At 36.4% G+C, this 27,860-nt stretch overlaps 1 protein-coding gene across 1 annotated transcript in view; it reads right to left on the reverse strand.

Annotated features, from left to right (window-relative positions):
• Window positions 1-27,860, reverse strand: part of MYO16 (myosin XVI) — a 365,576-nt gene that overhangs the window by 89,266 nt on the left and 248,450 nt on the right. Inside the window, exons 20-23 of the mRNA XM_066176778.1 lie at window positions 27,554-27,695; window positions 18,288-18,360; window positions 8,883-9,035; window positions 8,046-8,246 (exon numbers count right to left, since the gene is read on the reverse strand). Coding sequence (XP_066032875.1) covers window positions 8,046-8,246; window positions 8,883-9,035; window positions 18,288-18,360; window positions 27,554-27,695 — 569 coding nt within the window. The remainder of the gene's footprint in view (window positions 1-8,045; window positions 8,247-8,882; window positions 9,036-18,287; window positions 18,361-27,553; window positions 27,696-27,860) is intronic.

A 27,860-nucleotide genomic window follows, 5' to 3' on the forward strand; every position in this document is an offset into this window, starting at 1 on the left:
GATTAACTGCCTAGATTGAAACAGGGAGAAGTTTTAGTATTGATGCCGGTATAATACATCACAAACTTCTAGAACTACATTCATAAGACATATTTCATATCACATAAAGTAGATAAAAGTTAGGAGGATTCCCTATTATGAAGAAATTGCTAATTCTCTAAACAATTTTCCCATAGACTTGGTAAATTAATTCACTGCCTAAAGACATGAAAACTCACTCAATGAAATGATACTCTAGGGTTTCACAGAAATTGCCAGTCCCACAAAATAGAAAAAGAAATAAATCCTCTTCCAGCTGCCAATTTTGTTTTAATCTTGCCCTGGTCAGAGATGGCAAACTACATGCCACCTAAAGCACATATATTTCCCTCAGTTTCCCTCCATTTTGTTTGTAAAACAAACCTGGCCCAAACTCTGCACTGGCTGGCACTCAAGCACATTGGATAGTTATTCTGGGGAGACAAAAAAAACCAAGCAAATATTATATGCTTTAGATAGGAAATGTGCACTTGCTTAGATAATGGATCCAGTATTATGAAACATACTCCTTATTGTCACTCCTATTTATCGCAGTTTGCTTTATCTTGCTTTATATGATGACTTTTTGGGGTAGACAGTATGCAAGCCTGTATGTCTGTGTTAGCCAAAGGAAACAAGACCTTTGTATAGTATCTGAAAACCTGAACTATCTTTACTAAGAAAAAAAAAAAGTGTACCGTTTCACACTCCATTTTATTTCATTACAAGAGATTAAAACAAAATGGAGTTGGATTTGCTTTTCTTCTAAATTTAAGTTCATAAAGGAAGACACCTTAACATAAGTCATAATGGGTATGGCCAAATATTCATCTAGTCCTGAATATTTAGGGAAAACTACTGAGGATTATTTCTTCTCTGCCAGCCACCAGTTCCCTTCTCAGCTTCCAGAGCTCTGCCCATGAAGGCATTCTTGTCCTGCAAGCTGTATCTCACCTTTGTGTTTAGTATCTCTTGACTAGCCTTGCCTCCTCAAATCTCTGTTTCCAGATCTCATTAACATTTCCAGTATCTTTTAAGACCCTGTGTCAAGGAGTCTCACTAATTACCAAGTATAAGAAAAAAAAAAAAACTAAAAAAACCCCTTAATTTTGTTTTGAACCTGTTTTCTGCTCGTTTAAGTTAGCATAGCTGGTTTTAATACCATGAGAACTACCAGATACAAGTAAGAGGTAAAACACGCAGAAAACAGGAGACTCACCAGATAAACACAGACCTGATTTTGGGAACTGCATATTCCTCTTATATTTTTATATATTCTTGCCTCTTTGCTTCATTAATTATCTTCATGCCAGGAAATCAGAAAACTGTATATATTTTCTTCTGAACTAAAGTATCCTCTCTCACAACATCTGACTTGCCTAAGGGATTTTCTCCAAGTTTATTTGATATCCAAATGTACTTTATCAACACGATCACCTTTACGCATAAGTTTTTGTCAATTTCTTTAAAATACTCCTTTTTTCTGGTAAATAATTTTCATATCTTGTGATAGGGCAAAAAAGCTCATGGTTAAAGACAGATTAGGCAGAAACCCTAAAACAAGCTAGGAAAATGCCACCTGGAATATTAAGAACAATTTGGCTATATTCCCAGTTAAAAATAAAAATTTTACTATTTCAATAGCAAAAGGTAACTCAGAAACTCAGTTTTGCCTGCATTGTAAGTTTTAGTTAATTAGAAATTAATTAGTTCATGTAGCAAAAGACAAATTTTTGAGAACTTGTCCAAAGAAAATTTAGTGCACAGAGAGGCACTTGTTGCTTATTTTCTGCCAGTACTTGAATGTGAGTGATATACTTGCATTTTTTAAGGATCACTGGATCACTCCCAAAACAAGCCTTGTTAAGCAATGAGTGAGCTAAATAATTTTATAGTCTGTTAACTCTTATTCTAACACTGTGATAGAATAGCATTTGGAAAGAAAGAAATATTTAGAAACAAAATAGATGGGTGGGGAAAAGTGTTTCATCATTTTCTTCAGTAAGTGAAAATCCCAAATCAAGACTACTGAAAGAAAGAAAGAGAGAGAGAGAAAGGAAGAAAAAATCAAGACTTTCTTGCTAGTGTGAAAACCAGATTCTATGTCAAGTAATTTTTATAGGCCTTGGTACAGTTTAGATTAGATTGATTTGATTGTTGTGTCTGGGGATTCAGCCTGGGGAAAAAAATAGTGAAAATGAAAGCATCCTTATTGATAATCCACCTCCTTTTGTCTTTTGATTTAGAGGTTCAGTTTCAGAGTCTGCCTGGGATATACAAGGCATTTCAGAGAAGACTGCCTGGGTGAAGGTGAGCTGACAGCCGAGAGGTATTTTTGATGTGCAGGTAGATGAGAAATGAAAGACATTGATCTGCACTTAAAGGAACATCACATGCACTGGTTTATAGAGAAAAGAAGTTGATCTTCAGGTCTGGTCAGTTTATTACAGTACGAAAAAATCAAAACAGTGGCAAAGTAATCAACGACAAGGGGCTTATCTCATTAGTAAATTCTAGTTTAATTTAAACAGGAGAAAGTTTAAATTATGATAATGTATTTTTCAGATGACATGAACAATGGGGCAAATAGTCAATTATCTCAAATACTGATATGTTAAATACCACTATTAGGTAAAGATGTGTCTCTTGGCACTGTGCTAAGGTTTCTGATTTATTTACTGATATGTTAATTCTTCCACAAAATTTTTAAAAATGAAGAACTTCGAATACTTGAGAAAGTCCAATGATGGAAATGTTATTCTTCAAAAGTCGTGGCTATCGATATGCCCAACAATCCACAGATATAATTTCATGTGAAGCCCTTCCTTAAGTGAGAGCCCACAATGTAAATATTAATGTTATCAATAAATTAACCTAGAAATTCAGTATTACAGATTCTTGGGATAGGTTTAGCTGACGGTCAGATGCACCCATAAAATGCTTTGCTACCTGTTGGGGGTTAGGTTTGCTCCTTCTTTCTCTAAAGAATTTTTTCCCCATAAGTTACCAAGGAGACCAAGTGTTGGATACTTGAGAGTACTTAACCGAAACAAAGAGGTAGACAAAGTCAGAAGAAGAAAATAACGCAGGTAAAAGACAAAGCTTGAGGCAGCTGCGGCCTCTTCTTTTTCCAGCGTTCGGGGAGAGAGAGAACGGGGAGAGAGAGAACGGCTTTTGCTGGCTAGAAGAGTTTCACTGTGGCCAAAGGGATCCAGTCCTGGGAAATGTACTATCACCGGTTCGGCCTGAATCCTGAGTTTTCTCTGCCACCCGTGGGAGCTGGGCCGGTTCTGCCTCGCCTTCAACTTCTTCGGCGCTGCTCCTCTTGCTACAGCGTGACCCTGCACCCCCTGCGCTGCCGGGACATCCTGCCCCTGCCTGCCGGGACACTCTGCCATCCCAGCTACCAGCCCAGGACTTTTCCACTGTTCCAGCTTGGTGCTCTGAAGATCCTGCAGGGACACCGAAACCAAACTGCCCTGTGTTTTGTGAAACAAAACCCTCAAGGTTCTTGGTACTGTTTTCGTTTGTCATTAATGCTGTAGTTGTTGAATAGGTTTTTTTGTGTTTTTTTGCTTTATAATACATACTAGTAAAAAACTGCTATTCCAATTTCCCAAATCTTTGCCTAAGAGCCTCTGATTGTAAATTTATAATTAAAAAAGAAAAAAAGGGGTGGGGGAGGTTTACACTCTCCATTCCAAAGGAAACTCCAGTTGTTTTTTTTTTTTATTACCTGGCAGATACCTGTCTTCCCAAACCAAGACACTACCTCAAGCAAGTTTGCGAGGTGTAGCATGTACTTCTTCCCCCCCAGACAGTCTCTGTGAGAAGCATCTCAGGGTACCCACAGTCATATCAGGCATCACAGACAAAGCAATGCCCCAGATGAGCAGAGATTTTCTGGAAGAAATCAGACTTCCAGTATTCAGAGGAATGTGTTAAACAACTTTCAGATAAAGCCTTTCACTAGGATTATTTTCTTTTTTTAGTCATAAAATCCTAAATCATTCTCTTCTACCTTCTGCCTGAACAAAACAGATAAGCGTTTTGTCTTACAGAACTCAGATACCAAGACATTAAACAGCTCTTAGAAAAGACTCATAATGTGTCAAGGCATTGTAGGATTCTGTTCGGCTGTAAAATTAAAACCAGGAGGTAAAGTAAAATACTTGATATGATAAAGTACTTATGCTCACAGTGGCCTTTGCTAAGCATGTGTTCATGTGTGTTCACGAGCAATATATCATATTGCCCATGAAGAAAATGACAGATTTAATCTTGTTCAGGAATAATAGCAAGATTCAAAAGAAATGAGGCACAATTCATTTTCTCTCTTCCACTGGATCATTCTGTCGCATTTGTGTAAAATTCATTCTCAGATTCCACTAAAATATCTCACCCCTGTGCTGATTTCTTCCATGTGCAGAAGCTAACCTGTGCATATTGTTCCTCTTTCTTCCCTCCAAAACAGACAAGAAAATAAGAAAAAATCCAAGGTCACTCAGAATGGTATCAAACAAACAGGCTTCCTTGAAGTATTGATTCAGCAAGAAAATTAATTGTGGATTCCAAATTATTTGGATTTCTTTTTCCCCTCACATCCTACTTTGAGCCTCCTGTGTATTTGCTCAATTCAACACCATGCTTTCTTACTTTTACTTCTGACCCATTTTCTCTTCTCTTTTTCTCTCAGTAATGCTTTTTCTAGGATAGTTTAAGGCTCATTATGCTTGGATCAATAACATGGCATATTTAGTCGCAGGAAAAGTTGCTGAGCATGAAACTTAAGGGAATTGGCAATACCTCCCAATCCATGACACATTCAATGAAAAAAGACTTGATAGTGGAAGAAAAGATAATTTTTCTACCTGTATCCTGACACAAAATTTCACCAAATATGAACATATTACAGGTCTTTTAAACTGCATGGACACATCTGTATCAGCTGTAATTATCTCAGAATATAAAGCTAGATATAACACTTTTGTTCACAAAAAAATGTCTGTCAATCTCAGTTATATATAAAAAAGTAGGTCTTTTCAGTGAGGAAATATTTTTAATAACTGCATTTTCCAGTTTAACCACACTTCTTATTTGCTAAAATAGCTACTGCAAGTGTCTGAGTAAAGAAATGAACCTAATTCATTCTGGACTTTGACCTACATACATACACTACTGATGAAAAGAAGTCTAAATTACAAGGGTCATAATTGCTTCATACCAGAGCCAACACAGAATATTAGCTTTATTCTAAAACAGAGCCTGCTGCTTTCAGTGTGACTTCCCCCTCAACTGCCAGCCTAGACACATCACCTGAACATAAATGATTAACACTAGAAATGAAGACTTTCATGTTTGATTACCTGTCACAATTTGCTGGTAACTCTTTCTCTACCCTCTGGGTCTGATTCATCTTTCAATTATACTCATGTAAATACAGAGAACCTTTACCAAGTTAAGGAAGTAAAAATCAGTTAAAAATTGTGGTAAGAATATAATTAAGGCCCCTTGTTTTAAATTTGGAGATCTCTGAAGGCAACAATGAAGGGTAAGATTGCTTTATATTTCACTTACGTTAGACCCATTTAATTGATATCAGACTAAAAAAATGGGTCTCAAAACCTGCCAAACTGCATTGATACTTTATATATGAAATTATTATTTTAAGTGCCAATAAATCCTGATATACTTAAAAGCCCCATCCTTTAAAAATTTTAATAAATCGTATATCACCAGTGACATCTATAAAAAGCTACTTAATGTAGTAATAGCGCAATCTAAAGAACAGCATCAGCAGTTTTAAAATCTGAGTTTTTCATATTCAGGTTCTCAACATATGAAGACATACTAATCTCAGAATAAACTCAATTTGTGTCATTTAGAACAGTCACACTATCATCAAAGTTTTATATAAATACATATCATGAAACACAGGCAATTTCAATCTATGATAGCTAGTTAACAGTCCCACAAGATACCAAAAATGCAAGTGTCTTTAAGGATTTAGCTCAATTACTATTAAAGCAGGGAGAGTTAAGCAGTTGCAAGAGGACTTTTCTGTTTTGGCAGGGCTAAGCATTTTACTGTTGTAAGGATGCAAAGAGCAACCTGACTGGAATAGTTCCTTGGCCAATGTAAATCAAACGATCTCCCCTGACTTCAAAAGAATGTGTGGATTTACATTACATGGAGAGCTGTCTATTTGCTCATGCTTTTAGATTAAATGTCATTACTATTATTAGGAAAAAGGTCAAACCAAGGGTCAATGTTCTAAAACAAAAATCTAAACAACCATGCAAGACTAAAACAGATGATAATGAAGTGTCCTCTTTACCACTCACAGTTTAACTTTCAGAACTAGGCACCTGAAATACTGGTCTTAACAAATCTTCTGAATAATTCTTCAGGGAATATTGCAAAATTTATTTAGTTTTGAAGAAATTTGCTTATTATTCTGGTTGTTATTTTAATGCAGATGCCTTGCTGCTGCTTCCATGTCGAGTTTTGGGGTGTGGAACATTTTTGAGCTCTTATGATAAATTTGTACGACCAGAATGGCATTAAAAATACTTATGTAACAAGTATAAAAAGTTTATAAATTAAATTAGACATCTGAAGTTCATGGTCAGTTCTGGTAAGTTTCACAAAATCTTGGTTGCGTTGTTATCTAACCACTGTGTGCCCACATTCCTACTGACAAGTCCCAATAGTGGAGGTATTCAAACCACTTAACTTTGGCAAATAATTTGATTCTAAGTAGAAGGTCTTGTGATGAAAGAACCTACAGGGAGTTATTCAGAGTATTTGGGTTAGGAACTTAAGTACTACTCCAATAGTCTTTTCCATAATGACCACATTTCTATCATTGGGCAGGAACAAATTTGCTTGCGTCGAAACAAACTCAAGACTTACATCAGCTTCATTTCCAAATGGGGAGCCAAAAAATAGATCTGTCTCTATTTATACCACTGTCAGACTATCAAAAAAAATACTATCCCTTTAAACACATATCTAACTTGCTTGCACTCAGTTGTACATGGTTGTGGGGACAATGTGAAAATGAAATCTTGGAAAGGAAAGCGTAAGAAGCCTATTTAAAGAACTGATTACACTATTCCTATGAACACTGCAGGCAGGGGAATAAAAATATTAATCTAATTTTACAGTCATGCTGAAAGACATTTATCATGTTCTGGAGTTTTTGTAGGAAAAAAAATATTATGACTACTAACAGAAAAAGTGGGGGTTTTGTTTCTGATTTTATCTTGGGTTTTGTAACCGAAAAAAAAAATGTTTATTCTATTCCATCTATTGAAACCCGGTTGGGGAGATTTTTCTTTATCTGTTATAACTCCAGGAGGGAGAGGGTAACTGCCTCCTCTGGTAACATGCTAGCTGTTAAAAACCGAGTGGAGCAGTGTTGCATATCTCTGCTCAGACCGGGTCAGTGTTGCTCAGATGGGTCAGTGTTGCTCAGATGGGTCAGTGTTGCTTATCTCTGTTCATTGTTCCACTACCCCCATGGGGATATCTTCTGTTAATGGACCATTAAAGCTCACCAATGACATGACACATTACATCATAATATTGTAAGATGCTCTACCCATGGAGGAGAAGTCAAACCATCTTCACCTAGATAAATAGAGCCACAAGTGTCACCAGTCATTCCTGTTTTCCGCTGGATTCCTGGAGGAAGACCGAACCCATCTCACCATTACTGGACCCCATTAAACATTTATACTGAGGAATCTTAATCACCCCCTTCTACATTAGATGCTTACAAGGAAGACAAAATTTAGGAGCCAGAAGGCTCCTAAATTAGGTAGCCCATATCCTGCATGCTGTGATGTAAATGACACATTTTATACACTAGATAAGGCATTGAGATTCTATGTTGTCCTCTGAAAATTTATCACTTGACATTGAAATCCTGTTTGTAGCCAGGAGTTGGAGAAGCCATGTAAAACTTTGTTTTGTTAACTTCTTTTCTTTAACTGTATGTAAATGATATTCAAACAACTTACCCTCCCAGCATAATGCATAACAGTGAAGGTGGAGCCCAGATCCTTTGGGGCAAGGTTACCATTTCCATCTCTTGTGGAGGAATAGACTGTATTTGTATCTGATGTATCCAGGTAAGACTGAATGCGTTTAGAAAGACTCTGTTCCACTGACCAAATAGATTGGCTTTCTTCATCCAGCATTGACAAAAAGCCTGATGGTTTCTGAAACAAAAAATAGATTTTTCTTATTTAATACAAGAGCAATAGAATTTCAGTTGTTCCTTGTAGAGCAACACAGCTTGTAATTTAGTAAACAAAAACATGTATTACCTAAAAAACCAGGAAAAATAAAAAAGATTAAAATATTTTGCTAAGTGCTCAAGGCTGGTTCTTCTATAGGAAATGTAGGGGAAAGTATTTCAGTTGTCAAAAATGATCACTATTGACGATCTGTTAGAAACTGATTGTGTTACCTGCTACCTACAAGTCGTCCAGGAACTATCTTCAGGCACTAAGGAAACTGTCAGGGTCACGACAGAGTCCAGTCAATCCTATGGCACTAAAGAAACTGTCAGGGTCACGACAGAGTCCAGTCAATCCTATGGCAGCACAGTCGCCATGCCACGGAACACAGGTGTGACAAATGAACCACTACAGGCAGAGAGGTTCTGCTGCACCTTCCTCAGCCCTGCTCTGTTCGTAAGCTCTGTGAGCCATGAGCTGTGGCCTCTTTGACCCATAACCTTGTCTGAAGATTTATAAATTGGAAAATGCAAGGAAAAGTTTGCATTAGCCTAACATGCACAGACTGCAGACTGTGTATAAATATACATGGTGTAAAATGGATCTGGAAACTACCTGAAAGAAAAAATCCAAGACTGCAGTATGGTTACCAGGAGAATACACTGTTTCCATGGCAACTCCCTCTTGTACACATTCTGCTTGCTCTTGTAGGAAAAGCACTTCATTGATGTACTGGTGTATCTTCTCATTGGTCATGTTGACACACAGCTATTGTAAAATGAAGAAAAAATGAGTATTAGATGTTTACTGGATAATTCATTGATGTAGGTTTTACTGCACGTCTAATATCGAATTTGAAGAAATGTCAATCCAAAAAATGGTATCTCTTGGTAGACCAGAGATTTAGAAAGAACCTAGAGAAATTTAGATTTCAACAACTATTACTATTAAATTGGGAATACAGTTTTCTGCTGGCACAGTTCATTGTGAATTCCACACAAGAGTTATCAAATATCAGCATTATCAAATAAAGTGGAAATTTACACTTAGTCCATTGAATGAAGAAGGGTAACTCTACATATAAATTGGTATATTTAATATTCTTCTGCATTTTACATTCAGGAAGGTTTTACAAATACAATGTGCTTTTAGAAAAAAAAAAAACAAAAACAAACCTGCATATTTGTTTAAGATCCTGAGTTTGTAGTTAGTTCTGTGCTAACAAAGACAAAACCCTGTTTCCACATATAAAGCCACTGAAGTCTAAAGCAGTCTCTAAAGAGCTCATGTTTTACCAAAACATGTAAAACATCTAGGGACATTTTACTAGAGGCTGCCCTCCATTTTACACATATTCTAAGGGAAGGTTGGGAAGAAAATGGTGTTCCATAGAAAAGCTCAACATTTGGAGAGAAAAATAGTGTAGAAGCTTCTAAAATATTTTCTTTAATTGACTTATAGGATGTAAAACTAAACAGATTCCCAGAAATCTGATTTCAATTAAAAACAGATAGGAATTGTATCAGCTTATTTGTGTGCTTTTGTATTTTGTTCAGAGCTCACCTGCTAAAATAAATAAATATTTAATTACCTTGTGGAATAAATGTTTTACCTGTTTTTAGGGGTTTTTCACCTTAAAGTGGAAATTTTAGTTGAAAATTTGAAAATCTCCTCCTATGCTACACTAACTATGACTAAGAAATTAAGAAAACAGAAACTCCTAAAAGGGTGTAAGAACACTTCATATGAGGAATGATTCAAGGAATGCCTGCATGCATTTTCTTTTCAGTCTAAACTAGTCACATATTTGTGTTGGCCAGCCATTTACTATATCTTCTGTGAATAAAGTGTGTAAAAGCAATTCTACCACCAAGTCATATTAAAAGATATGAAATATTTAGACAAATCCTAAAATTACATGGCTTACCATCGAGATGAGGGAACAGAACCCAAGTAATGTGTAAGAGTAGCCTGAATTTTCCATTAACACCTCTTGTTAGTATAGACAACTTGTACTTGCTATACAGTAAAATAGACTAGTGTGAAAAACAGCATGTAGAAATGAGACAAAGCTCCTTTTCCAACCAAATGTCTATTAACTGTCCCCACTAATGCATGACAGTGCAGACAAAAGACAGCCTCGAATAAAACCAATATTTCTTCAAAGTGGGATTTATAAACATTCAGATTGTTATCTTATTTTATTAACAATAGAAATATACAACTGACTTTCAGTATTTTCTTATTTTACAGAAAAGACAGCTTTTTTAACTGTGTGGAAGGCAAAATGTGCTTTACTGATCACTTCTGGAATTCTAATTACAAAATCTTTCCAGAAGCTTTTTAACATTATTTTGTAAGGTAGACAAGCTTACACTTTGCAGAATATGTTAAAGCCTTAAAATGATCCGTGCTGTATTTATTTTATTTGCAGATGACTTATTTAGAGAACCAGGTCATTCAACTTTACAAACGTGTATTTTACAATAAGAAAAACTGTCAAAATGCCTATAAACTCAAGCTTACTTTTTTATCATGAGCCAATCTCTTAAAATGCATTGAAAAAAAAAGTATTGAGAGCCTGACTTTGCAGCAAAATTACTGAACTACACAATTTGAGACAAAGGGAAGATTGTCTTAGACATCTCTTACAAAGATCTGATAAACAGCATTGATTTTATGTAGCAAAAATAAAAGGAATAGTATTTTTTTAAAGCATTCATACATTGCAGGCTTAGATGGTAAAGAAAGAAAAAAAAAATTTAAATTCTACCCTCGAGTGTATGATGGCATACACTGGGGTGCTTCTTAGCAATATAAGAAACTATGCCACCCAGACTGGCAGACTTGCCACAATGCCACTAAGGTACTGCAGAGCAGAGCAGAAAGCAGCTCAAACACTTGTACAAACTGCAAACTGCTCCAAAGCTGCTCTCTAGAGCAGAGGCTGAGAGAACAGCTCTGCAGAACGAGAACCAGGACACCAGCCAGGGACTGATGGAAAGCAACACATTCTGATCGGATCATTCTCCATTTCAGTGCTTTATAAAACCTGCTGGGAAAAGGTAATAAAACGACAGTTTCAAATCAAAAGCTTGGCAGAGGTTGACATAATAGTTAAAGCAGCTGAAATGTAGAAGTGGGATGAATATGAACTAAACTAGCTTTGCAAACCCAAATTCTTTTGCTTCATGTCTTGTAATTATTGTATAAAACAATGATCTACTTTCCCTCCAAAGATCTGAAAAGTCCATAGAACTGCAATTTTAAACATATGGTTAACCATACCCATGCAAATTAGATGGGAATATAACAGTAATTAAAAAAAAAAAAAAAACACCAAAAAAACCCCAAACTCAAATAGATTTTTTACCTAAAACAAATATTTGGGGAATACCTTTAAGAACCACATTTGCTTTACCTAGCAGCATTACTCAACATTACGTATGGTACTTTTTGTCATTAAATATTGTTGAACTGTTCTTGATATGTGCCTCATGGGCTCCATATTATGTCTTGTAAGTATTTCTCTTTCTACCAATCTTTCTTACATTACCTCACTATCATGTCTCAGTGAAAATAAATATGCCATATATTTGTGTGTCTTCTCTGAGAAGTCCTTTTAGAATATTTTAGAAGAAAAAAAATAAGTTCAAGTGTTTAAAAAAAAACCTCAAAAAACCCCCCAAAACCCAAACAAAAAAACCCCATAACTTGCAGCACCATCCAAACTGTAGATTTTGGAAAAGAATATAGTGGCATTTGGTATAAGTAGTAAGTGTTCATCACATTAGACAGAGTTAGCTTGATCTCTCTTCTTTTACCATGTTTGACTAGTTAGTATCACTAAGTACATTCCAAATTAAAATTTAGATAGAATACCAAAATTTTACTGTTCTCTGAAGACAAAAAAGCACCCATGACTAATGAATTTTTCCTCCTTTTCACTCCTTTCAATTTTAAGGCTCTTATGCCTATTTGAAAAAGGCATTTCCAAAGAAGGAAATTTGTGGAAAGCAAACTTGGTGACTGTCAATCAATGAGGGAAAGATGGATGTAAAGACCCTTTGGAAAGCTCATTTACATCCTTTGGTCATGCAGAAGGATTAAATATCCCAAGGAATGGGTATTTAGAGCATGGAGTAAAGCTTACAGCTGTCATTTCAACACATCTATCAGGCCCTAATTTATGGGTCGAGATGATGAAGTTACAATGTCAAATTTAACCTGCAAGGAAGTGCCCTAGCGCTTCTCAAAAATGTAATTTCTAAGATAACGGAGCACAGAATCTTTTTTCAGAGGCTGGACTCAGAAAATATTTTTAAACCTAAGCTTGACACTTACTTATTTTTCAGAAGTATCTTGAATGCTGTTCCCTTTTGTGTCTGCTACCCAAACATTTCAACACCCTTTTCTTTATGCATAGTACCCATCAGAATATTTCTAATGAATTGATAACAAAACCAAAGCCATATTATATTTCTCCCTTTGGCTTTTGGGGCTGATAGGATCTAACACAGATTTCTTGTTCTCTATGCAGCTCCGACACAAATTCAGATATAGTCCTTCTACTTCTGTCAGAAGATCTTTAATTCAATGGGACTCTGTGTCATCTCTGGGATCAGTTGCCATTACCTGATTTGTGTTCCTCAAGTAACATAAAAGAGAGGCTGGTGCTATATTAAAACTTTGTTACAGGTAGCTATCACCTGAGAAGCCTTTTGCAAAGGAGGGTCTGAAATGCCCCTCAAAAAAGGACAATTTCAATACAAACTGGAATAGTCCCCCACTGGTTTTGGTACATATGAAAGTATTATACAAACAAGCTAACAAAAAACATGGTAACAACAATCTTTCCCCGAAAAGAGTTTGGAATTTTTCTGAAATAGTTCTAAATTATTTTTTTCACTCATAATGCTGGCCAGAAACTAAGTACTGTAATACTTTTTTACTAAAAGTATGTAAAAGTACATACTTTTTATGGGATAAAAAAGGGTGCTACTGTGGAAAAGTAAGATGTCAATTAAATGTTGTTTTGCATATTTCACTAATCAATCACAAATTGAATTGAGCTGGGAATCTCAATTTGAGATAAATTATTTTATTTTTGGCTACAAAATGTCTACTGTAAAAGAATAAAAAAAAAAATTTCCTGTCAGGTACATGATAAGCCAGCTTTAAAGTCAAGTAACACTGGTTTTCCAGTGGCTGACTGGAACAGGTAATAGTGCTCTGCATAAATGGAAAGAAATGTGTGCACTTGGAAGAAGAGCAAAGAGACTAAGAGGGGAGAGGGAGGAGTACACCCTGACAAAAGCCATAAAGAGTGTAAGATCCTCAGGCACTGGACTGAGAAAGAAAGTAAAACACAGGATTGCCTGAGGGAAGGAAGAGGCTTTTACAGCCCTGCTCAGCTTTTCCTGGTATCCCTACCCCACTCCTTGCTGATGGGCTCAGTCCCAGGTGATGCCATGGCAGTGCCAGCTTCCAGCTCTTCAACTGCCTGTGACAGGGTCCCAGCCCTGTCTGGCTGCCTGCCATGTCAGGGCTCCTGATGAGCACTGTGACCAGTCCTGGGTCTGTCCACCATGCTCCAGGGATGCTGCCCATCAGAGAGGGCATGCCCATCCTCTGGGTCCTCCTGGTGCCAAGGATCAGCTGGTTCTCGCTGCTCCACAACAAGGTTAAAACTTTCCTGGGTATGGAGATTAGCAAAACTCTGATTTAAAAATACCACCGCATATTTCCTTGTTAAAGACTGAATTATCATGGTTAGCACTTTCCATCATCGAATGGGGAGTAAGGAATACTCCAGCACTGGGAACTGCAGTAGAAGGTTCTGCATTAAGTCCCTACATAGTAACAGAGCTCAGTGTGCACCAGCAGCTGCCTATTCCACAGAAGAACACAGGACCCTCCATCTATGCTCTGCACAGGCAAAACCAAAGATGGTTGGTTTCTGTGTAAAACAAAATCTTGAAATGCTCCTTCAGACTGTCCAAATGTAAAAACCTGTGTGTGACCTTCCACCTACTACCACTGAGACTGCAATGACTGTAGAAAAGTTACGTCATGTAACTTTTTTCTATTCCTATCCATCCATCTTCAAAATAGGCAACATGACTACATTTGGACAGCTAGAAGCAGTGCGATTTAATGTAAAATAATCTGCTATGGTTGTTTTGGCTAGGAAATGTTATTTGACAAAAATGTAGTATCAGCAGAGTTAACCATAGAAGTAACATGCTGAGAAGTTAAAATCTACCACACCTAATAATAAACATAGATGAAAATTCCAATACAGTTGGGTTCTATGATCTCTTCTGCTTCACCATAGTGACTGAAGTAGAGTCCTGAGTAGGGCAGGCAATGCTCTCTGCTCACAGAGCCAGCTGGCTCCTGTTGCAGGAGATGTACTGCACAGAGCTGCCATGGAAGCTGCCATGGAAGCTGTGCCTATCCCAGAGCTATACTGCATCACATAGATAGTGTGCATTTACTTTAATAGGTATGGAGTTGCATGGGAGTCAAGAGACACTTGACTGTTTCAGTGACCTGCAGTACTAATTTAGATAAATTACTTATATTTCCTATAAAAAGAATAATAAAAACTTAAGAGGCCTACAGACGTAAAATACCATGCAAGAGATAAACACATAATTTAGCAAGAACTAAATACTTTCTTCAGTTTCTCATTTGAATTATATATCAGACAGAAAAGACTACTAGCATTGTCCATTTAACTTTATTGCATTATTTTACTTTATGATGAATCTGCAACTACAGGCTTCCATTTCTGTAGAAAGACCTGACTTTCTGCAAGGAGAAGAAAAGCTTCTCTTACTCCTCTAACGTCTGGTTCTTCTGCTATAATACAATTTTTGTAGAAACAGCCGGGGGAAAATGGTACAGGCTTACAAGTCCTGCTTATTGTTTGTTATATCCATTGGTCACAAGTTTGTGGTCAAAAACAAACTATCATAAGTATGAAGGTTATAGCATTTCTTGACTGTACTATTTGGAGTTGTGCTGTGAAGGAGTCATAAATAAGATCTAACCTAGTTTTAAATTCTACTAGAAGAGAAGCAGACATCTTCTAGTTTTAAAGGGGTACAGAATAAACTCTAAACTAATGGAGTCCCTCTCAAATAGGGAATCCTGAGAAAATATTGAATTAACACTGGAAACTGCCATTGATATTTTTGGTGGAGCACTTGTATTTCCTGAAATGACCACAAAATGAAGGCCATTTCTCTACAGAACAGGAAAGAGAAATTGTGCTCACTTCTGAACATGTTCCAGTGTGGTTGTATACAAAGCTCTTCTGGCGCAGCAGGTATGAAGCTGCTCCAGGAAAATGCTGTTCCCAAGCTAATGATCACTGCTAGGAAGTGATTGTAAATTGTTATTAGGGTGAGCTAAAAGTGTGCTGTAGTCATTTACCAATGCTCAGCTGATGAGCAGTAAAAGCAGTAACTCACTGAGTCCTGGTAATTCAGAAGCTTTCAGTCTTTATTGAGAAATGACTCCTTCAGACTCTGGCTTCTATAAACATTGTTCCATGCTTTTCAGCTTTTAAATTTCATACCCAAAATCAAAACTTTCCTCATTATTGCTTATTCCACACTTATTTTCTGTTATTTTGTCCCATTTTTGCGCTACTATCACACATGTTCTATACAATTAAGGCTTACCAATACTCACCAAGTGCAAGGAAAACTGAACACTTAATGTTTTTTAAGTTCTAATGCCTTCTTGTTTACAACGGTCTGTAAAAGTTTTCTCTCTACAAACTGTCAGCCACACCGTTTTGCCTGCAGAATTTATCAGATTCTTGGTGTAGGCATAATTCCTCTTACTTTTCTAGTCCTTTGACAGCTGTCTTCCTTTGCATTGCTCAAGTCCTGGACCAATTCTTCATTTGACTTCAATATTTCAATACTCTAATGCCTTGTCATTCCAAAACATGCACTGAAGTAAACAAGTAATTCTATCTGGTTTATACATCTCTGTTTGCCTGAACCATCTTCAAACAGAGTTTATTAAAACTGACATGTGATTTACTATCTTATTGCTCTCTTAATTATGATATTAAACTGTCTATCTACTGGCCTGATATAAAGCACCAGAAAGATCCGCACAGCTACTTTGGCTGTCCCCAGTATCGGGCAATCAGGAGGTTTTAAATTTATTGAAAACAGTCATAATTTTTTTTTTTCTGAGAAAGCAGGAAAACAGATATCACAAACAATGCCTTATCATACTCTAATTTGAAAAACAAAAAGGTTCATTTTCCCTAAAATTACTTTTCTAATGACATTCTAAAATATGCTAATTTGAATGTGATTAAAAAATAATGTTTATGGCCCCACTACTGTCTGGTTGTAACATTTAAAGCTAACATTCTGCAATCACAGGCCTTGACACTGGGCATGTTTGCAGACATGATGCAATGTTTTGCATGAGGACCCTATCTGGGCTGACAAGACTGTTTATTGCTAGGGTTAGTGAGCCCAGGCAGAACTCTGAACTAGACTAGACTGCTAGAGAGCTCCAGCTATGAAGTTCAGGCTGTTTGGGGTTAAGTCTGCATGATTAGTATGTACCACATGGAGATACAAACTGCTTCTCTTCACTGATATTACAATCTACCACTTCAGGAATCAGATACGTTAATTACATTAAGGAGTTCACGTAAAAAACTCTCATTTCTGCTTTGTTTTTTCAGGAATGCGGTTAAATAGCTTCTGAGATAATGACTCAGATTATTGCTTAATATTATTCAACAAAATGCATTCAGTCCAGGTGGAGGGACAGTAAGTATCTCTTGAAATATATTTATTAAGAAAAAATATTAAAAAAATGCAAATATGACTTTGAAATTACCATGTTTGTTACACAGAAATAGTAAAATAAATTCCTTTTTACTCATTTTTCTTAGATCTTGTATTTTCTCTTCAAGTATCCTTTGCAGTTGTTAAGCAGACAATTACTTACCCCAGAAAAGAGAATTTAGGGTATTTCATGATGTCTATTGCAGATCTTTTATGAGTTTCATGAGAGAAAAACAATGCAGAACAGGGTCAAAGGAAAATAACCAGTAAGTCCCAAGATGAACCCCTCTCATTTGAGAAGCATTTAAATTGCATAGAATACTTTATAATTATTAGTCAAGAGGCTTATGGATTTTTTTAATTTCATATGCTCAGTCTGTTAAAACGTTATTAATTTTTCACTTTATATTTCCCCCTGAAGGTGGGATTCACAATGAGAAAATGACTAGGAATATTGGTGCACATCAATAGTCCTTCAGATGTTCAAGCAAGGTAGAACTGCTGTGATTTTCTTCTGCTGCATTGCAGAATGAACAACTGAACAACTTAAACACTTCTTTGAGTGTGTTGTGTAGAGTCACTAATGCTTTCTGAAATATGGAATTCACAAGAGCTCTTGTGTTCAGTGGTTAATGTTGAAGGCAGGCAAACATCTTAAAGACAGTTTGATATTTAAAAGGATTTTAAAGCATTAAGTGCCATAAATTTTAATTCATTTTCCATGGATGCAATTCAATTTTTTGGAAAATCACATGTTGTAAAGTCACACAGAGGTGAATCTGCCAGTAATGACACTTAGCATAATGCAGCATTTTCATTTTATTTTTTCTCCAAGGCATCTGAAGACCTTTTGATCTTTCTTCCAATTCAATATATTGTACTTCTACTCACTGCTCCAGTTGAAGTATAAATACCACAAGCATGAAAACAAACATCACTATTTCCCTCAGATTGTCTTTCAGTGCTAATACTATCCCTCTTCAAATTATCAATAGATATTTACTATATTATTTTAAAATTTCCAACAACTGTACAAAACCCAGCATATAATTCATACACATATAGGTATAATGGGAGAAAATATTTGAAGGGAAAATTTTCACCTTCATGTATATTTGTATTCTGATAAAAAGGGTAATTAGAGAAACAACAGGTACAATAAATTCAGCAAAGCATCCACACTTGCCTGTTCAAAAGTATTCTTTTGAAATTCTTCAAATCCAAAAATATCTAATACTCCAATTTCAAACACCTGGTCACTGGGGAGAAAAAAGATATTACAGATGATAAGAATTCAAGCAAGTGAATAATACATCTGCTGTTACTGACAGAAGTATTTCTGTTCTATGACAAAAGCAGGCTGTATTTCAAAAACATGTATGAAATACACAAGCAGATCATGTACAGAACAGAATCAAAATTCTACTTACAACCCATTATACTGAACAGAAATAAAAAATCAGGGCTCAAGGTTGCTTTAGCAGTGATGCTAAAAACTAAATTTGTAAGAGAAGGAAAAAATCTTAACTTCCTAAAGTCCAGTTTCTAAGGATATATGTACCCATTTTCTGCCGTCATGGATAATCATTGTGGGGAAGTTTCAAGAATGCGTGATTGCACTCAGTTATCCTTTCCTGTTTATATTTCTTTGGCAGCCAGAATTGCTTCTACAGAACATGCTTCAAGGGAAACCTGTTAAGCACAAGTACTTTCTGTGTCAGCATCAAGTGGAATTTCTGGGCTCAGGCTGCCCAAGAGGTTACATGCCCCAGGGAAAAGAACAGTCGGGTCAGTCTTGAAGAAGGCAGATGTTTCTTCTCTGTACAAATAAAAGAGTAATTGTTGACATTGCATCTAATTTGTCGTGTGTCACTGCATGCATTCAGGGAAGGGATTTTACTGTGGCCAGGTGGAAGGAGTGGAAGGATCAGAGTAGAGCAGCCATTGGATCTGGACACAAGAAATGGGAAAAGGACAGAGATGTTACTATTCTGTACTTGGGTCAGTCATTGTAAGCCTGATCTGGAGAGGAAACTAAATTCACTGCAGTGAGCAAAATTAATATTTTGGGACATTCTGTTGCCTACTTTGCAACGATAATATTGCAGGCTACTTTTTCTGAGATCCTTCCATTTTTTTTTTCCTCCATATTCCAAGTTTCCTCTATGTCTAAATCTCAGTGCATATCAGGCTATAGATGTAAAGGAGAAAAAGGTGAACCACTGTTGAAGTACATGAATATAGTTCCATTGCAGTCATTGTAACCCCTACCATGTCATTAGATGAGGATCCAGCTCTCAAAATAAATTCCTATATAGCAAACAAAGAAAGTAAAATCATATGAAAAAAAAATGCAGACTACAAAGCAAGCTGGGAAAAAACAATCCTCAGGGGTAAGCAGAGCCTTTTTCAGAAAACATGCCCAAGAAGTCTGTCTTCATTTCAAAAGCACACTAGTTCAATGCACTACTGATTGTCACAGGACTAGCTGTGTGCGTAAATGTCAGACACAGATTGTTACATAATAAATCCAGTCCAGAATGGCTTTGTTGGGCAGGGGAGGTTATCAGGAGGTCGATTAGCCTCCAAGGGAACTTCTACAAGAAGAAGTATAAAGCTATATCACCACCTCTATCTCTAGCAATGAATGAAATTTAGATTGGGTTTCAAATGCAAGCCTCATTCACAACTGCTCCTGATTAGAGATGCGAGGGTGTACATTCCTTGTCAGAACAAGTTTTCAACAAAATCCGTCCATTTATAGAAAGAAAAATGAAATGTTTAAAAACAAACTACCTCAAAGAAACAAATATTGAAAATCCAGAATTATTATTTAAATGTTTTGGAAATAAAAAGAGAAGCTTGAAATTTCAGAATACTTGATAGGTTTTTACTGCCTTGCCTTGCCTTCCCTTTTCCCTTTTCCCTTTTCCCTTTTCCCTTTTCCCTTTTCCCTTTTCCCTTTTCCCTTTTCCCTTTTCCCTTTTCCCTTTTCCTGTTCTTTTTTTCTCTTTTCTCTCCCATTTATATGTAGCCTTTCCTATCATCAGCAAATCGAACTGCTGTGTAACATTGTACAACAGCTGAAGTATTGCATCATATTTCATATTTTTTAAGAACTACTTAATACAGACAAAACAGCTTATCCCTTCTCTGTCTGATTCAATTAATAATTTGAGATTGGATTGTTTACATCTCAGTTGAGTCCATGACTGTTATTTTGTCAAATTAGACTCTCTTACTTCCCTTCAAGGAATATATTAGCATTTGCATTAAGAAAAGACCAATACAAACTGGCTTAATGAATTATTAAAAGTCAGGCCAAACAAGAACCTAGTTTCCAAAACTCTGGGTAAAAGCCTTAGCAGCCAGCTTACTGCCCATCTCAAATAACATTCCTTATCAAAACTGCAATATTTGTGACTAATATACCAGCTTGCAAATATACTGGAGATGTATTTGTTGAGGGAAAAAAAATGTAGTGTCAGTGTTTTTGTGAACTCCTCTTGACAATTTTGGTCTAGTATTATTAGGAGATGCACACAACACATTGAAAGAGCTGGAGGTTTTACATAATTAATATCTTGCCTGTGGGGCAAGTATAACAGCACTAAGCTCTGTATCCTCTACAACAGTGACATTTTACTATTACATTGTGCTATTCATGTGCAAAATCTCTACAACCATGATAGTAATTATTGCTTAGATTTTGAAAACTAAATAATAATTTAAAACACAACATCCAAATTAAAGGCATTGCTTTATATGTGGTTGCAAATTACTTTGTTATTTTAAGCTTTCTTCTTGTCTTTCTCTTTTTGATATCACTTTTCTTGCCGGAAGGAGGGTCCATATATGTTTTTACTGGCTATCTGTCAGTCATATTAATTCCAGCAAAATTACTTTCCTTAAATAATCATAGCAGAGATTCCCAAGGCAACATAAAGCAAGAACGATTCCATGTTAACAAATGAAAGGGCATGTCACCAGGGTCTAAAAGAACAAATATTAGGAAAAGGCATTTTTGTTCTGAAAGATTTCCTTATTTTCTATTTTATGGTTACTGATCATCACTGACACATTTCTTTATTATGTTTCAGATACTTAATATTTACTATGTATAACTAAAAGATCTATGGTTTTAATGGGGACTGAGGCTTTGATTTAAAGTTTTAAAAAATTTCCCAGAATACAAAGTAGAAAAGAAAGAAACTGTTGATGTTTGAAGAATTTTCTTTATCTTTTATACCAGCACACAGGTGTAAATACTTTAAAAAAAGCAAGGATGTTCACTATAAATCATTTTGGTTCTCTGATACAGGAAACAGCATTTCAGCTTATAATATTTTACAATGTGTCCAGCTTTGCATTTTTTCCTCAGAACATCTCTGTAAATACATCCTTATACTCTAGAAATACCTTTTTGATCTTGTACACTTAACAATTGTATTATAAAGAAACTACATAAAAATTACCTGCAACTCCTAAAAACAATTCACATAGAGAAGACATCCTGTCTGATAATCTACCACCCTGGCAGACATCTTGCATTCATCAAGAGAGGTTCTCAAACCATTTGCCATTCCTGGCAAGGTGAACAAAACTCCCTTTACAATATATCTGACCCAGTGCTTCAGACAAACCTACAGAATGTTATTTCTTCACTTTTATTCCATTGCAGATGGTTCTTAGCTCCAAAATCCATAGGGTCCATTCCTTTTGTCATCTTTTGCAATCTGCCAGCATAAAGCAGTGAGGTAAATCTGCTGTGGAAGGGTGATCTAATGTACCTTTTTATCTGCCCAAGATAAAACAGTTCTTGCTCTTCCTCCAACTTCTGCCAGTAATGAGGAAGGCTTATGTCTGATCTGGTTAAACTGGAAATTATACTGATTAATGAGGAAATATTTCTCTGATTAGATGAAGTACATAGCCTAGCCTTCAAATGAGGTCCTTCACAATCCTAATTAAGAAGCCTTTGGTTTTCCCAGGGGGCCAGATTATACCTGTTGTCACAAACACAGTTCTTGAAGGGAATAGGCTGAATAATTCCAGTTGGATATATTGTTCTTTATCTCAAACAATTACTAAAGAAAATTATTTTCTGAAACTTTTGAGGGAGATTTTTCAATAGTCTGAGATTTTTGCTGAGATTTGGTGTTATTGCCATGTCTCTCAGGTATCTTGCTCAACAACTGTAATTTTTCTTTTAATATTCCCTTATCCAGGTGTGAGTGGTGCATATAGAGAGGTGGCTGGACACATCAGAAAGAAACACTGGCTCCATTTTTGAGAAATTTTTTTTGAGAGGCATGACAGTTATGGCAGGAAAGAAGTATATTTGCCAACGGACTCAAGATCTATAGCTTTTTCATTAGTAGCACATACTCTTCCTCGGCTCTTTCAAGTAAAATGTGTTCTGTGCTTTAAAAAATTGCATTATCTTGTTGAATGAAACACTAGAAATTGTCCATAATTAAGCAGATTTCAAATTATGATGTGATGCACCATATTGTACTAGACGTCTTGTACTGTTTGTCTGTTTTGAAGATTTCCCTGCCTCCACATATAGAAACAATTCTCATTATGCTGTGGGTTCAGGTTCTGAACAGGAAGTTCCTTTCCCTTCTTTCTGCACCCCCTTCTACTGAGTTAAGTAATAGATAAATAAATGTTTTAGTGGGGGTTTTCTGATTTATTTTCTGAAGCTGTGAAGATTTCTATTCCAGAATATCTTGTTCCATAAATCATATAATGTACTAAGAATTTTTTAAATGAGACAGCTGAGGTCCTTCCTTTGCCCAAATAAGTGTTCATATTGCTACTCTTTGGCACTATTTGAATATTCATGGGTATGAGTATACAGTCAGAATACAAAAGCTTTCAGAAACTACTTCTTTAGAAGTGTTCTGTATGCTCCATGTGCAACAGAAATTTATGCCTGACCTGGTGATACAGACAGAAACCCTGACTGAATGACAGCTTTCTTTGTTTTTCTGTAACACTACCACATAAGAATCTAAAATGGGTCAGGTTGGAAGTGACCACAGCGGGTCATCTGGTCCAACCTTCCTGCTCAAAGAAGGATCATCCCAGAGTACGTGGCACAGAACTGCATTAATGGCTTCTGAATATCTCTAGTGAAGGAAATTCCACAGCCCCTCTGGACAGCCTGTTCCAGTGCACAGTCATCCACTCAGAAAAAAAGTTGTTCCTCATGTTCAGGTGGAACATCTGCTTCTGCTTTTTGCCTCTTTTAATATTGTTCGGCACCACTGAGCAGAGCCTGGCACCTTCTTGACACCCTCCCTTTAGATTTTTATAGACTGAGATGAGGTTCCTCACTCAGTTGTCTCTTCCTGAGACTAAACAGGCCCAACTCTCTCAGCCTTTCCTCATAAGAGAGATAGTCCAGTCCCTGAATCACCTCTGCAGCCCTCCACTGGGCCTGCTCCAGGAGTTCCATGTCTCTCTTCTCCTGAGGAGCACAGAACTGGACACAGCACTCCTGATGTGGCCCCACCAGGGCTGAGCAGAGGGGCAGCATCACCTCCCTGCTGGCAATGCTCTTCCTAATGCACCCCAGGACACCATCAGCCCACTTGGCCGCAAGAACACACTGCTGGCTCATGGACAGTTTATCCACCAGCACATCTTCTCCACCGAGCTGCTTTCCCTGTACTGGTGCAGGGGATTGTCCTTCCCCAAGAGCAGGACCCTGCCCTTGCCTTTGCTGAGTTTCAAGCAGTTCTTCCCTGCCCATCTCTCCGCCCTGTTGAGGCCCTTCTGAAGGGCTGCACAGCACTCTGGGGTTTCGGCCACTCCTCACAGCCTGGTGTCCTCAGTGAACCTGCTGAGGAGACATCTACCCCGTCATCTAGGCCATGTATGATTACGGTAAACAATACTGGGCCCAGTAAAGGACCCTGACGGTGACTGCTAGTGAGAGGCCTCCAGCTGGACCCAGGCCCTCTGGGACTTGCTGTTCAGCCAGGCTTTATCTACAAAATATTTATCAGCTTTTTATTAGGTTTTATCTATGAATAGAGAAAATCTTTTCTACCTAGCTGATAAAATAACATACCTTCAACTTACTAACAGGCAGGGAACACAGTATCAAGATTTTCTCAGGCAAATATACCTAATTAGCTTGTCTTCCATGAGAAATGAAAAACAGTATTTCACAGGAATTCACAGACATACTTAAATCTCCATAAAGAAAAAGCCCTCTAGCAGAATGAGTCAGGAATTGTTAAAACATTACCTTAAGTCATTTCATTACTAATTTGGATCACCAGATCCAACTTTGCCAACGTGCAATCAATTACATTGAAATGCCACATTAAGGCAACCATGAATCTACAAAACTGAAAATCAGCATACTTATCTGAGTGGAAGTAAAACAGAGTAAACTCTGAAGAATTAAGAGTCTTAGGAAGAAATTCACTGAGACCATTTTGATAATAATGAAATCAGTAGAAGAGAAAATCATTATATAGATGAGTGAAGATAAATATCAATAATTAAAAAAGATAATTATAAGCACCTGTGAGAAATGTTAATAGCTTTCTTCTAATCCCACTCTAGGGGCCAATTATGGCAAAATAATTTCTCTACAGTCGATTTGAAAAAAAAAAATCAGAATGAATAAAGTAACAAATTTCAGATCTTCCAACCAGTCAAAACTACCATCTAGGGTTATAACTTAGTTAAAACTAGACAAAATTATAAGTTTTTATGGAAGAGAACAATATTTCTAAAGGTGTATTATCTCACTTAACATCTTCATTAAAATTCTTGCTTTATACCTATGAAGTAGTGTTTCAAAGTGATGAATTTGCTGGATTCTGGCAACAATTTTTATTCTCTGCACTTAACTTTAGAGCTTGGACTTAGCAGCTTTTCACAGAATCATCTTTCCTTTGCTTAGATATAATGATAATCATTCCTTTTTTTTTTTGCCTGAAACATGTCACAAGCTTTTTCTTAGTAAATATAAATCATTATTAAGGACCAAAATCAAGTATTTCCACCATAGAAGTTAAACATGGATAACCAGTTTCCTTAAAAATGCCAAGAAGAAATGCTCCTTTTAGAGTTAGTTAGCCAAGAAATCTAATTTTATTGCTTCATAAATTCTCTCTGAAGTGTGATGGAGGTACAGCTCAGCTGACTCAAAACAGAACAAGAGAACTGAATTAGAAACCTTATTCCAGGTTTCTGATGGAGGCTTCATCCCATCTGATAAGTAGTAATTCTGTCAGGGAAATAAAGTGTGGCCTGAAATGTATCAGACTTAGTCACATAAGTTAATCTTTTTGGTGAATCTTTCAGCAGAGGTTTACTAAAACTGCACCAAACTGGAGATACAATGCTGCTAACTGATAGTTACTCAGATGTATTTGAAGTAAATCTGACCCACTAATCAAAAATTCATTGTAGTCATCCAGCTTTCATCTAGAACTATTCTATGCCTTGATTTACTCCTCCAGTTTATACAATATGATTAGGCTGGACCAAAAAAAATAAAGCTGTATGTGGGCTACTCCAACTGAGGTTGAAATATCAGTTAAGGATGGTCAACCTTATTTCCACTTAAAATGAGCCACTTAGCTTCAAATTTGGAAAGGGGATGAAGCTGGTTTTGGCCTGATAAAACTTAGTATATCTTGTCAGTACTGCCAATTAATACTGAACTGCTGAGCTTTCTATAACCAGCCTAAATGAAGAACTGCTCCTTTTCAAGCATAGGTATGATATGTGGCCAGAGGAAACTTTTGCAAATTCCTCATTTCTGATACATCAAACCACTGTCCTGCTTTAGCTGGGACTTACAACCTCACACTGTCTTCAAGTTACCTCAGAGATAGAAATAGTTTCACTAAGAAATATTTTCACAAGGTAAAGGTCACCTCTTCTACCTAGTGATTGCATGAAAAAGACTACAAGATAGACAACATATCACAAAACTTTGACTTTCGTTATTTGAAGATTCCATGATAACTAAAAATTATAGGTTTATATTAACAACTGAAGTACACAACACCCTATTCTGAAAGAATGTAAGGTATCAAATTTTAAAATTACACACTGAAAAATTATTTCAAATAATTTTAATAGATTTTTAACATATCAATTCTAAATTTTTTTCTCAACAATCATTTCCAAAAAACCTCACTGTAATTAGAATTGCCTGAGCTGTATTGTTTGTCACAGACATGCACTGCCTCTGTTCCATAAATCCCAGGAATGAATGAGGAAGAATTGTGACCTTATGCTACTGCTTTTCCTTATTATATACAGAGTATGTCAAATAAGGCCATGGATTGGAAAATTGCTCTAGCTTAGAGTCACAAACAGACAAGTAAAATCATTCCATGTTACTTCTGTTTGCCTTCAGCAGGAAGTGGGACACTGGTGGTATATATATATATAATGACAGACGGATTTAAGGTGCAGAAAGCTAAATTACTCAGGCATGGTACCTTTTTCTCTTAGCTAAACCCATAGAAGAGGAGAGATTTGTCACTAATTGGTCTATGAATAGGAGTAAAAATAAGATTATGAAGTCCTCAAAATCTACAAGAGGGCACCTTGTAAACACTTGTCCTATGCAGCCACAGAAATATGATGTAAAGAAAACATACTTATGAAAGTTCCACATCTGACATTAGTGGATTACCATTTACCAGTAATTCCAAGCCACTTGTATTTCATGTTCGTAAGAAAGCCAAGCTGAGCATATGAGCTGTTGAACTTTGATTAAGTCACATGCATATGATCATCTAATTAGGTGTACTGTCTCAGTTTGTTACTTTGATTCTACTGACTTTTTGTTTTGGTTTGGTTTGGTTTGGTTTTTTGTTGTTCCTTTAATACGTTTCTTGACTGCTCCACTGATGCACATTAATTAGCATTCATTTTTCCAAGAAACTATCCTGGATAGCAACAGTATCAAATTTAGAAGACCCAAACCTAGGGAATATTCTTAGAACATTTAAATCTGTTAAGTTTAAACGTTCATTTGAAGACCTTTGAATAAAACTCTAGTTTTAAAACCCTGTGCTATGGTCACTGTTTTGGGAAGAAAGAACAAGTATGCTCTGCATTAAAAAAGCACCAAGCAGCATTTTCCACATTGAAAGACTTAGCTCATTCTGTATTGTCAAGTCCTAAAAGGCTATTAATTGTAATCACCAATCTAGATTACTGAATGAAGTACCGTGGCCCCCCGTATAAGCAAGTAAACAAACAAATACATTACAATAGAAACAACTAGAGGGAATGGCCAGTGCTTTAAAGTTCCAAGCATCACTGTCATGCTATTATAAAATTCTTAAAAACTTTACCAGTGTGCATTAAATTCCACCATTTTATGGAATCATGTTTCTTTTATGGTTCTGAATTTGAACAGGTAATGAAACACCTAATAGTTTCCAATGGCACTCCTACCTGTCACTCTCATCTTGATTTTGAAGGTAGCAGTTGATTTTGTTGACCAAAAAGCTAAATAAACGACCATATAAAGATTTTGCCAAGAGATCCCGGTAAAAATCTGCAATCTCTATGGTGTGTCTCCGAACAATTGTGTCTCCTAAGAGGAAAAGCAGAAAAAGGAGATGAAAGTGTGCTGTAAACTTTGCCTTAAGTAATTTTAGTTACAGTAAATTTAGCTACAGTTACTTCTTCTTTGCCAAACATTAACATGGTGTTAGCTTTTTTCTGAAGCCTCCAGTGAAAGATGAGAAGATTGTCAACA

The sequence above is a fragment of the Chamaea fasciata genome, unplaced genomic scaffold (genome assembly GCF_029207755.1).
Source record: "Chamaea fasciata isolate MVZ Bird 193981 ecotype frontalis unplaced genomic scaffold, bChaFas1.0.hap1 SCAF_2, whole genome shotgun sequence".
In the NCBI taxonomy this organism is placed as follows: Eukaryota; Metazoa; Chordata; class Aves; order Passeriformes; family Sylviidae; genus Chamaea; species Chamaea fasciata.